The sequence below is a fragment of the Heteronotia binoei genome, chromosome 11, assembly GCF_032191835.1.
Source record: "Heteronotia binoei isolate CCM8104 ecotype False Entrance Well chromosome 11, APGP_CSIRO_Hbin_v1, whole genome shotgun sequence".
NCBI lineage: Eukaryota > Metazoa > Chordata > Lepidosauria > Squamata > Gekkonidae > Heteronotia > Heteronotia binoei.
In genome coordinates, this window is record NC_083233.1 from 48,927,697 (window position 1) to 48,940,540 (window position 12,844).

At 46.2% G+C, this 12,844-nt stretch overlaps 1 protein-coding gene across 1 annotated transcript; it reads right to left on the reverse strand.

Annotated features, from left to right (window-relative positions):
- Positions 1-3,446: 3,446 nt before the first annotated feature.
- On the reverse strand, positions 3,447-12,123 carry PRRG3 (proline rich and Gla domain 3). Its single transcript, XM_060249902.1, has 4 exons — positions 11,980-12,123; positions 8,057-8,101; positions 5,795-5,955; positions 3,447-4,176 (listed from the first exon to the last, which is right to left on the reverse strand). The coding sequence occupies exons 2-4, from the start codon at positions 8,061-8,063 to the stop codon at positions 3,643-3,645; spliced, it is 702 nt and encodes a 233-aa protein (XP_060105885.1). The 5' UTR covers positions 8,064-8,101; positions 11,980-12,123; the 3' UTR covers positions 3,447-3,642.
- Positions 12,124-12,844: the final 721 nt, after the last annotated feature.

The window sequence follows — 12,844 nt, forward strand, 5'->3', positions numbered from 1 at the left end:
TGGCATCCCTATCCACCTGCATTATTACTATGATAACAACAGGGCCTCTTTTACAAGGCCACTGTGAGGTTTAACACAGCCAAAGTCTTTAAACTCCTGAAATGTCCAAGATCACTATCATCATCCTGGGTAAGTTGCCTTGAAGGCCTGAAATGGGTCAAAAGGTGATTAGAAATTTAATTATAGAACACGCATGCACCTGTAAAGCCAAGCCACCAGCAGCATCACTTCCACATTTAGCCTGCATGTCATCTGCCATCCATGCCTGAGGAATGGACCATGAAAAAGCGAGCTGCATCACCAAAATGGCTTGCTGGTTTTCTATCATGTTTTGGAAGCAGCTTTTGCTGAGACAGTGAATAAATACTTTTTAGTTCTTCCTGATTTTACAAACCAAAAAAAGAGGGGAGCTAGAGCTTTCTTTGGTTAGTGTTTATGCTGCTGTTCGCAGCATAAAAGCTTAACGGAAGCAAGGGGGAAAGGAGGCATCAGAGAGCCCAAAATATGCTGGGGGAGAGTCAGGCAAGGCTCTGATGCACTCTAAGTTGTAAACAGCGTGAGGGGTGACTAGAAGCCAGTCTTCCTCTCTGGCTTCCACAGACCCTGAGCAGTTGACATCCCCCCTCTCAGGCTAATGGAAGGACCTTCCCCAACAAGATCCTGTTAGCAGTCTTGCCAGTCCATGTACGGTATTGACAAGAACACTTGAGGTGATGCTTGCAGGGGCTTCCTCGCATTCACAAGTTTTTTTGCACTCTCATCCAGCTTTGGGGAAATCCTCACCTAGGGTGGGAAGGAAAAGGAGAGGTTGGCTCTTGGTGGTCTTTTATTTCTTGCTCTGTTCCAATTTATATTCTGCCTCCCCTAAGTCTGCGCTATAGGGCAGGGTGGGAATCCTCCCAACCACAAGTCTGTTTAAAAGTTTGATTTCCATTTGCTGTTGTTTGTGTCAATTCCATGACACAACATTGGCTTTATGCAAATAAATAAATAAATAAATCCATTTCTTGTTACACAATGCACACTTTGCTTTAAACATCTACAAAAGGGGGGTGAAGCAACATATGTGGTAAACACACCACTGGCAATACCTGCCTAAGTTTTAGCACCATTGAGAAGGAAGTGTGTTGGGAGGGGGACACTGAGCACACCTTGAGCCTGAGCCAACCATGCCACATTGCAGAAGGAGACAAGCTCCATTTGTCTATGGCATGAAAGGAAGCATCATATAAGAGGGACCGGAGGCATTACCCCCCTGCCTAGTCCGCTGCTAGGGGACTGTGCCATAGATCCTTACACTTCTGGGCAGCTGCTGTGGAGGCTTTCCTTCACTACCGTACTTTCCCCCTCTTCTGTGTGCCCAGGATCAATCTTTTTCAAGGAGTTACGCACACAGAGGACGTGAGTACCACAGCAGAGGAAAGCCTTCACAGCAGCCAGAGAGAAGCACAAGGGAGATGATGTCATAGGATCCAAAACCATATCTTATTCTGGATTGGTCACTACCTTTTCAGAAAGGTATAGACAAATGTGGGGGGGGGGGGACTGCTAAGAAAGAAACAAGGATGATGGAGTGTACAGTGAATAACAGACAAGGCTGAGCTGAAAGAGCCAATCAGACATGATCTCATACCTGGCTTCTGCTGGCATTCAGATCAGAACTGCAGCATCCAAGTAGAAAGAGATATAGCCCCCCCTGACCTGCATTATTTCTTAGACTTGAAATAACTAGTGGGACCACTTTTAGACTCTCTGGGGGAACTTATAGGTAGTCATCCATATGCTTCCCCAGTAGGTAAACAGCAGCTCCCCAGGCCCCAGGTGCTATTTCCAGCTGAGGAAAGAGCACCAAAAAAAAGGCTAAAGCCCTCTCTTTCAACAGTCCCATCCAAACTGGGCCTGCACACACTTTGGAAAATGAGCCCCACACATAGAACTCTGAGAACATGTCTGTTGACAAGGCCTGTGTAAGTGAGCTCCAGTGGCCAATGCCAAATATCCAAAAGGAGATACGGAACACAGCAAAAGCTAGTGAAGGGAGGCTCAGCTAAAAAGATTTACACTGAAAAAGATTCACTAAAGCAGGTGGCTTCATCCTTTCTTTCTAGTCAGATTAAGGGGAGACTGGATAAAGACCACTCAGGTTTTGCAGGCTGTGGCAAAGTGGAAGAGCCTCTGCTTTGCATGCAGAAGGTCCCAGGTTCAACCCCCAGAATCTCCAGTTAAAAGAACCAAGCAAGAGGTAATGTGAAAAACCTCTACCTGAGACTCTGGAGAGCTGCTGCTAGTCTGAGTAAACAATGCTAATCTTAATGGACCAGTGGGTCTGATTCAGTATAAGGCAGCTTCACATGAGCCTCCCTTTCCCACTATGATCCCTTCCCCTGGGTATATGCAGCACCAGCAGGAAGGACTGGCAGGGGGATTGTTACAAGTGTCCAGTTCCACACATCCTCAAAACATGGAGCAAAAACTCCAGAAGAGCACAGAGGGAGGAACAGACAACACCCCTGCTGAACTTCCAGCAAGGCTCCAAGTTTCCACAAGAACAGGAGGAAGGAAGAAGACATGCATTACGAAGCAACAACAGAGTGGGGAGGAACAGACTTTGGTTCACTCGAGCCAAAAACAAGATGGCTGGTCTCATCCAGCAGCTTGAAAGAGACACACACAGGAAGCCTCCCCCCCACCCCACAGTTTCACAGAACAATTGCTCAGGGACATCAAGACAGTGGTGACCATCAACACAAAGAATATGAGACACACTAATAGGAGCTTCACTTTGGGCTACTCCAACAAGACCCAAAGTTTCTTCTGCCTGCTGGGGCTCAAGACAAGAAAATGCTGGAGTGGTGGGAAGTAAGAGAGGGAGGGGTGGCGAGAGGCAGCCTGCTCCAGCTCTTTTCCCTCCCCAAACCAACTCCCTTTGTTGTGCAAAGCTGTGCTTGGTGGAAGAGGAAATGATACACATGACCACACATCCAGCACATATAAGAAGTGGTCAAACACATCCCGGAACAAGCACGCTTTGGCAGTGAGCGAGTGAAGAAGCAAAGTGCAGCCCAACCGGCTCTCCTCCCAGGACACAAAAAAGGCCCAATCAGAAGCTTAATGAGGCCCAAATGCCCAGACTCTCAAGAGCCATACCCCTCCCAACAGGTGTGCACTCAGCAGGCCCAGGTGAGCTCCGGCAAGAGCAGTGAAGCAGGTACAAATGCAGAGGAATGTCACACTTCTTGCTGGAGACCCTACACAGTGGGGAAAAAAACCCAAGACTGGTACACAGCCAGCCACCTCCTCTTACAGCATGTGAGGGAGCAGGAACACTGCTACCCTCAGCAACCACAGACAGTGACATCCCTAAACCACCCCCCAGGGCAAGCATGTTGTATTCACTCAGGAAGTCCTTCCACATTGGAGCACCAGGAGTGTCAATACCACCTTCGATAACTGCATACCCAGGAGACTAGAGAAGCTGAGCTCACTGGAACTTTGACCATTTCTGCAGCACCCCCTGCTGGAGAAAGGAAGGGCATTCATGGAATCTGCTATCACCGGAGTTTTTGGTGAATGTGAAGGATAAGGCTTCTCCGTGATGGCATCTTCTGGTCAAACATAAATCTGGAGTGCAGCACCAGCCTACTATTTCCCTGGGCCAGGAATGGCAGCCACAATCTCCTCATACTTGGGTGGTGGGTCACTGTAGGACAAGCTGGTCTCCTCACCACTGCTGTTCTCAGGATGCCCGGTCACTTCCTCGTATGAAGGCGGTGGGGTGGCGCTTGACAATCTCATCAGGGCAGAAGCAGAAGGCTCAGGGGGATGAAGGGTGCTCTCCGGATGGCTGGTAGACCCAAGGCCCCATCGGCCATTGCCAGCCCCTCTGCTGCCTGGGTCCCGCTGGCAATGGGCCTCACTTTGGCTGTGCGAAGCCTCTCGGTACACCATCACCCTGGGGAGGCTACGGCCCCCTCGGCTGGCCAAGTAGCGGTTCTGGGCATAAGAAGGACGGTGGCGCGTGGCTTTTTGGAGCTGGCACCTCCATATGATGAACAGGGCAATGACTATAAGCAGAGCAACACCCAATAGGGGCACTACAACGTACATGGCATCTGAGCGGCCCGTGCCTTCTGTGGGATCCTTGACAGAGTAGGCGTAACCTTTCCAGAACTCCATCTGCATGGGGAAATAAAACAAATCCCTGATCAGCAAAAACCATTCTGGCAACTTCCTGGGTATAGGGCAAAGTCAGTGGCCACTTTCAAGAGTAGTGTGAGAACAGAAGCTAAGGGTTCCTTCCTAGCCAGCAACAAGTAACCAGACAGGGAAGCAGTTGTCACTGTTTTATGATGTCAGCCACCTGAAGTTCAGGCCTGCAGCAGCACCTCAACCTCTTCTTCTTACATACACTACCTCAGCCAACCTGGGACACTGAAAGATGGCACAAAGATGAGAGAATTAAATAATCATAATAAACGAAGTCTTTATCCTCACAACCACATTGTTCACAAGGGTGGAATTTGTTCTCTGTGCTGCTTTTGTTTCCTGAATAAAGCCCCTGGGATGACCACAACCACTCAAGTATGCCACAGAACTGGAAATCAGCCTTGCATCTACCAAAGCCCAGACTGAGACCACCAAGTGCACCTCTCTTGCTCACCTGAGAATGTGACACAGGGAGAGCCATTTTGTTGTTGTTATTTTGCTTAAAGGCATGGAGTGGCTACGATTCCGACTAGAGCAATATTATCAGGTAAAGCAGCACAACTCTTTCTCTCATGATTACCATTTTCCTGATCCTATGCAGAGTTACATCTGTGTGATATAATGATCAGAGTGTCAGACTATGATGTAAGAGACTCCACTTTGAATCCCCACTCTGCCATGGAGGCTCAGCATAACATAAGAACATAAGAGAAGCCATGCTGGATCAGGCCAATGGCCCATCCAGTCCAAATAGATAACACACTTTCAGCCTAACCTACAGGACTGCTCAAACTGCCTGTTCAAATTGCTGGCTTAAGCTGCCATGAAACTATTGGGTCATAGTCTTGACAACTTAGGAACCAGCTGATCAGACCATACTCATGAAATATCTGAGCAGACCCAGGGTAATCATGATGCCATCTTAATGATGTTTTACTGGTTTTAATTGATGTAATCTTAGATCTTTAGCTATGGTTTAATGTACTTATATGTAGTTTGTTGTATTAATTTTTATGTTGTAGCCCACCCTGAGCCCACCTCAGTGGGAAGGGCAGGATAGAAACTGGATGATGATGATGAAAAAGAAGAAGAAGAAGAAATAAAGGAAAGAGAAACAATGGAAGGGTGAGGATTCAATGTAAGCCACTTTGGGTTGCTACTGTGAAGAAAGGAAATAAATTAATCCTAAACACATGGCCATAAATGGATGTATCTCAGCTTAGAATGACCATGCATTACCACCTGAAGATGTTATTCACCAAACAGCATAAAAAATACACTTGTGTGATGTCTTTTCTCCCCATTGCAATAGCAAAAGCAGCAGAAGGATGGATTTAGATCAGAGAAAAACTGGAGGCCCCTGCCACTGTTTCATGTAAAAAAATACCACCAGAAGATCAGATCACACATCTTCAGAATGAGAAAGAGAGGCTGAGAAAGAATGTAAGGAAACAGTAATTTCTGTGAATAGAAGGGGAGAAGCTGAGCACAAGCCGCATGGCAAGGAGGGAAGTGACACCTTTCTAACTATCCACTGCAATCCACCACCCCACAGCTCAGCCCTTTTCCTCTCTCTGTAGCCACATACCGTCTTCTCCTTGTTTTCAAACACCTCCTTGACCTCCTCATAGCTGCAGATCTCCTCGACACACTCCCGTTCAATGGTGCCCTGCCGGAATTCCTCCAAGAAGCCATTGGCTCGAGGGAAGCGCTTGAGAACAGAGTGGGCATTCTGGGCTGCCAGAAAGGCTGCAATGCACAAATGAGAAGATGCAAACAGAAGCCCCCTGCTCCTCAGCACAGAGACATGGGCCACCAAGCCAGGCATGAGTCAAGTTTGGCCCAGAGACAGCCAACTGAACCACTGAAGTCCTACATATCCACCTGTCCCAGATGTTCCCAGCTCAAGCTCAGTTTCTTTCTCTCTCTGCACTGTTCTCAGCTGGGGTTGCCAGGTCCCCTCTGCAACTAGGGGGAGACTTACCTTGATGGAGGTGCCTTCATCAACAATGCAATAATGTCACCAACAATGTACTGATATCACTCCCTATACGCCCCATGGTATTTTTCATTCTACTATGAAATTTTGCCCAAGGTACCCACCCCCCATGATGTGCTGACATCACTTCTGGGCACACAGGGAGTTATGTCAGTGCATTGGGATACTATCAACGTATTTCCCAATTCCCCACCATTTCTCCCTCTGCTGGCCAGTTAAGTGGTGGCGAGAAGCACTCGCTAGCAGTGAGGGATCCCCTGCCACAGCGGAGGCTTATTAAGCCTATTCCCAGCTATTACACTAGGAGACCAATCCTAAACAGGTCACTCAGGTGTACTAAATGGGGCTTTCTTCCAGGGAAGTGTTCATAGGGTCACGAGGTAGACTACAATTTGGACAAGGAGGTCCCACCCTGAATAAACTTTTCCTGGTTTTGATAATACAGAACAAAATGCACTCTTATTGTTGTTGCACAGTATGACTGGTTTATTATATCAAATAATCGGTATCAGGGGTCTCCAATAGGTAGCTTGCAAGCACCCTGCAGCTCGCGATCACCTGAAGAAAATCTTGTTTAGCCCCTAGAAGACCCAAGAAAATTATCACGGGACTCTCGAGAGAGAGAATTCCCTTGTGAGACGCAAAGATGTAAGAAGGCTATGTTGCAGAGTTTTATTCCATTTGTGAAGAAAATATTATTTTAAAAACAGGCACATGGAAACTAAGTGATTCAAGGCAAAACATTAAGCACTAAACCACAAGGCTGTATTGAGATGATTGTTCTCTCTAATAATAAATCTCTGACAGGTAATCAGCCATCTGACTGAAAAATGGTCAAAAGTTTATGAAAATACCTTGTGAAAACCTTGTATCCCAGTCAAAAATTACTCAAATGTTATCTCTTGTATGATTTTTACTTAATATCAGTCTAATCTCTATAGAAATAATTAAATAAAAAGAATCAGAATCATACAAAAAAGTTTGTATATGTCAATGAAATTAGAAATTAAAAAACGTACATGTTATCCCTCCATATCCTCTCTACCTTAAATTGAAAAGACAAAATATAATTTCTAAGATTCTTACCAAAGCATTCTCAGAAAAGATAAAATAATCTCACCGCAAACCAAACCTGAGTGATTCAAGAGTATTAGGGTGTGGCTCCCTTATACAGGCCCAGTTAAATGAACCTCACATGACTTTATTAAATCATCTAATTCATTTTCTCCCAAGGCATGATGTATGTCATCTCTGAGTGCAGAATGACACTTTCCCAAGTTTTTTTTTTTTTTCAAATTGTGTTCTGCTCATTCTAAATTTATTCTGGGCACGGAGCCATTTATTCACAAACTATCTTTCTCAAGGTTGGGACAATGAGAACAATGAGCAACACATGCAGATTTAATAACTAAAAATCAAATTCTCAGGCCTACTGTGTTCAAGTCTCTATACCATTAAGGTCAAAATCCATAAGAGCTCAATCAACAGACCTGCCATGTCTCTCTGTACAAAGAGAACTAGAACCAGCCCAGCTTTAATTAGGGGGAGCAAATTTAATATTTATATTAAATTTCTACATCTTATATGTTTTAGTAGCTTGAGGTGTTTTTCATTACCCAGAAGTAGCTCTCACTTTAAATAATTTAGCAGCTCCTGTTCTATATCATTACACACATGTGTTGTATTTAGTTGGCCAATGGAGGACTTGTACATTTTTAATTTTCCAGCATTCTGTCTTGCAGGAACCACTGTCTCAAAAACCCAATCAACCTTACTGTCCTATCCACTGACCCTTCATACCAGGAAGAGGAGAAAGCATAACCCAGTCTCTAAGAGCAGAGGATCACTTACTTGCCATGTTGAATCTTCATTCAGTTACTTGAATGTCTCGGCCATCTGTTGGGAAGAGATCAGATCAGTCACAAGAACCTGAACTGCCAAGCCCAATTACTACCCCCCCCCCCATTCCAGGAAGCATCTCAGAGTCAGGACTCCTGCAGCTACACATCTGCCAGCTCAGCTCCCTGCCCTCCTCAAGAAAATCAAGGCAATATCTAAGAAAATCCCAGAAGTCACTTCCAGTGACAATCCATCCCAATGGTACTGATTATTCATCTTGACCGTTTGGAAAGTTGGGTTGAAACAAAATTAAATTCAACAGAGACAAATTCAAAGTTCTTCAGTTAAGCAAAAAGAACACATATTTACAGGATGGTGGATACCTGGCTTGGCACTAATTCATGAACAAAGGATCACAAAGCAAAGCATATGGCAGTATGGTGGTGCTGCTATAAAGCAGATTACTGCAATTTTATTAATAGGAACATAGTAGCCAAACCATGGCAAAAGAACAGTTTCCCTCTACAACACATTGGGCAGAATTTGGCTGGGGCAACTGTGTCCAGTTCTGGGTGCTTCACTAGAGAAAATGGAACAGGTTCAGAAGACAGCAGTCTGGGGTCAGGGGGGAAAGTAGTATAAGGAAAGGTTGAAGGATCTGGATGTATTTAGCCTGGAGAAGAGAAGATGGAGAGGAGTTATAATCATGTTCTTCAAATATCTGAAGGGCTTTCATGGGGGAAATTTCTTGTTCTCCGCTGCTCCAGAGGCCAAGAATAGTTCCAACGGACTTCAGTTATAGGAAGATAGACTTTTGTTGAATGTCAGGAAAAACTTCCATACAGACCAGTTGAACGATGGAATCTGTTAGCTGAGGGTGAAGCTATTCCTCACCAACAGCAAACAGAGGATGGACAGCCATCTGTCAGAAATGTTGTAGATATTTCCTGCATGGAGCCAGGGGGGTTGGACTAGATGGCCTATGATCCCTTCCAACTAAGAACATAAGAGAAGCCATGTTGGATCAGGCCAATGGCCCATCCAGTCCAACACTCTGTGTCACACAGTGGCCAATATATGTGTGCGTGTGTGTGTGTGTGTATATATATATATATATATATATATATATATATATATATATATATGTACACACACACATACATACATTCATAAACACAACTCTAGATTTCAGTGCCTAACTTAGAAGGTTTTGTATTTGAGATGGCCAAAGAACTATGAGAACAGCCATGAATCTAATACAGCAACCAATTCCATGCAGTGACACACCAGATGTTGTTACGCACCCCCCTACACACACACACATTCTGGGATTCAAGGTTACTGTCCCTGAATATGAAGGTTCAATCCAATCATCATGACTAATAACCATTGGTGGGTCTGTTCTCTATATATTTGTATCATCCCCTGTTAAAACCAACTAAAGTAGTGGCCATATCCTCATTTCACAGCAGTGAATTCTACAAGCCAACCAGAGAAAAAATTCTCTCTATCCACTTTTCACCCTGGGCATAATTGTATATGTTTCTGTTACATCTCACCATTAGTCATTGTCAGACTTGTTCACCTAGCAACTTCTTGTCTATTCAGAAATACTGGTTCAGGCTGAGGCCTTGTAAAACTCATGGGAACTTTTCTCTCTGAGAACCTGAGGTTAAGCTACTGTGGTTTCAAGGGAAGGAAGGTGAGAGGCTGACACAGGTGCCAGTCAGACCATTAAGCCTATGGTTTCCAGGCTGATGAATCTAAGAGGGAGTATGACCTACATATTCCATCTCATACCCATGGTTGGGGAAAGTGCTTGCTTGACTAGGCCCTATGCAGTTGCAGAGTATATGGACTCATTAAGGCAGCTTACCTGATTGGTTTGGTCACCTGGTTAGCAACTGATCGGTCAAGGTACATCATTTGCTATACGTCTGATTGGTCAACTAAAATAAACTTGATCGGTCAACTAGTTTTGCCCTGTGACTGGATTACATCTAACCTTGGGATACCTCTAGATTCTGGGTGGGCCAGAGCCCATACTTTGGACTTGGAAACTCAGTCTTGCCAGGTAACAGCTGAATTTAGAACCAATGCTTGTAAATGTGTTATGTTAGATATTTAGCTTTATTATTTTACCCTCACTGTTCACTGCTCAAATATTGTATATTCCTGCACATTTTTTTAGTAAACCAATTTAATTATATTTTGTGGTGTTCTTAGGTTTTGGGGTTTCAATCTGAATCCATATTGGCTACCAGAATAACATTTTAAAAAAACAACAACTCAGCTTGTCCTCCCTGAAGGGCTAGCCTTTTGCTCTTAGACCCAAGAAGCTAGAGACTCAGTTGCTTGGTCTCTGGCAGGTGGGTTAGTTAAAGGGGCTGGTGATACCCCGAGATTCTGAGTCTTCACACCTCAGCATTTTGTGGTTTTGTCTTTGACCAAACTGTCACTTTTTATAAATCTTTAACCATTATCTATTCTCTAAACTAGAAAGCCCTCCGAACTCCTTAGTGTTTTCTAATAGGAAAGGTGCTCCACCCCCTTTGTCATTTTGGTTGCCTTTTTCTGCACCTTTTCTACCACTGCAATATCGGTTTTGAGATAAAGCAACCAGAACCATGCTCAGAATTGTAAATTCAACCACACTATAAATCTTTATATCATCATCACAATACTGACCACCTTGTTTTCAATCTGTTTCTTAATAAGCCCTAGCACAAAATTTGCTCTTTTCCCTCCTGCCACACACTGAGTCAACAATTTAGGACAAAAAATATGAATGTCATCCTTAATCTTCCACATACATTTCCATTCAAATACACACAAATCTCTCAAAACTACCCTTTAAACTTCAGCAAGCTTTATGTTCCAAGGCATATATTGCTCTGTGTCCCCATTGGTTATATATAGAGAAGTTCTGCCTTTCAGTTTTGCCTAAGTCAATGGCAGAGGCAATTACCCAAAATGTGAAACCTCCAGCTTTTTCAGGCAGCCAAATCAGCACACAGAGGAGGAATGTCTCAGCATGACCGTAAACATGAGTAATATTTCATGCTGTGAACAAAAAAAGGCAACTGACACCCACAAGTGATAGCAACGAAGGATGGAGCGGATTATTGCCAGAGGTACCCTTCACCCAAGACTGTAGATATAACAAGGAAGTACTGATGTCACTAGCATAACCAGGGAGCTCCCAGGCACACAGGCTTTTGCATTCAGAGAGTGGGAAGCAGCACATCACAAAGCAGCCTTCTGAAAGACTGGTGTGAAGGGAGAACCTCGCGGATGTCAATGGGTTAATTCTCAAGGCTTCACAGGGCAAACAAGCTCCAGGAGTCCAACCCCAAATGCCTTCTCCTCCCCCGTGTTAAAGGAGCGTTTTCCTCTATAAATATACCATCCCCATCACTAGAGAGGTTGCCATGGCAACCGCGAGGAGGCGTGAGGGATGCAGCGATGGGGATGCTGCTGACGTCACGAGCTCCACATGCAGGAATGTGGTACCCAGCGGCCGCGGCAGGGCGGGCGGATGGACGGGCGAGCGAGAGATGGAGAGAGCGAGCAAGCAGGCAGGCGGGCGGGAAGCCTTCCTACGAGTCTGGAGCCGGAAAAAGCCCTTCCTTCGTCGCGTGGGATTCCCCACCCGGCTGGCAGCCGGGGTTCCCACACATCCTATCGCATTCGAGCAAGTTTTAGGAGCCTCCAAGCAACGATCGCGGAAGGAAGATTACAAACCCGGGGAGGGATATGCTTTCCCGCTTCCCAGCCGTTGCCTGGGGACAGGGGAGGCCGGGTTCAGAGCCATCCTTTGCTCTGCAGGAAGGCACGTCCCGTCCAGTTTCTTCCAATACTAGTAACACCGCTTCGGTTACCCTGATGGCACAAGCACGTACGCTCGTTCCACCCCTCCCTCCGATGCCCCTCACCCTGGCTTCAGGTTTCCCATCCGCCGTCCACGTCCTCCGTCTCGGAGCTGGCCGCGTGAATCCCTCCTGGTCTGGCTGGATCGGTCAGGATCCGATCCGATCTTTTTCTCGCCTGCCCAGCCCTGTCCAGCCTACCTAGAGCAGTAGCAGCAGCCACCGTCTGCCTAGGGGGGCGGGGCAGAGCCGTGCGTTCTGACCAATCACACCCGCTGAGGGAGGGGGTATAAATCAAGGCGTTCTACCTAAATCCATAACTACCGTAAGAAAACCGCGTCCACCAACTTGAGCTTTCATTCCCTACCCAATCACAACGCTTAATAAGTACTAGAGGTGGGCCTTACGATTGTCCTGCCCAATCGAGTAACGGCAAAGGGGGCGCCTGGCTTTGTGGGGACTGTAGTCTGAAGCTGGCTTCAGCGTGAGTAGCAGGGGATCCTGAGGTGTGGGTAAGGTGCTATATAGGGGCCTAGGAGTGCAGTGCCCTTTAAGGCTTGGGCGGCTACCCTGAAATCAAACGGAGGAGTGCATCCGCGAGTGGTCCCGGGCTTTACTAAAAGTCCTGCACACCCTTGCCTAAATTATCTGCTGCAAATGCCAAGGCGAGAGGAGTGGCGGAGGCAGCCCGCCCTTGCCAACTTCCGTGCACGCAGCAGCTCCCGGCGGGGGGCCACTGGACGTGTTACGCGGAGCAAGTAAAACTCTTTCGTCGGGCGCGCGGGGGGGGGGGAGGGATGGGTTCAGCTGGACAGAGCGCCGCAGAGGGTGAGCGTTTCTGTCGCCTTCCTTCCCCGCGGCTGGTCTAAGGAAGGGAAAGCCGAAGCCCTTCGTAAGAGACAAGGACTGTGGACAAGGAGGGGCTGTCTGT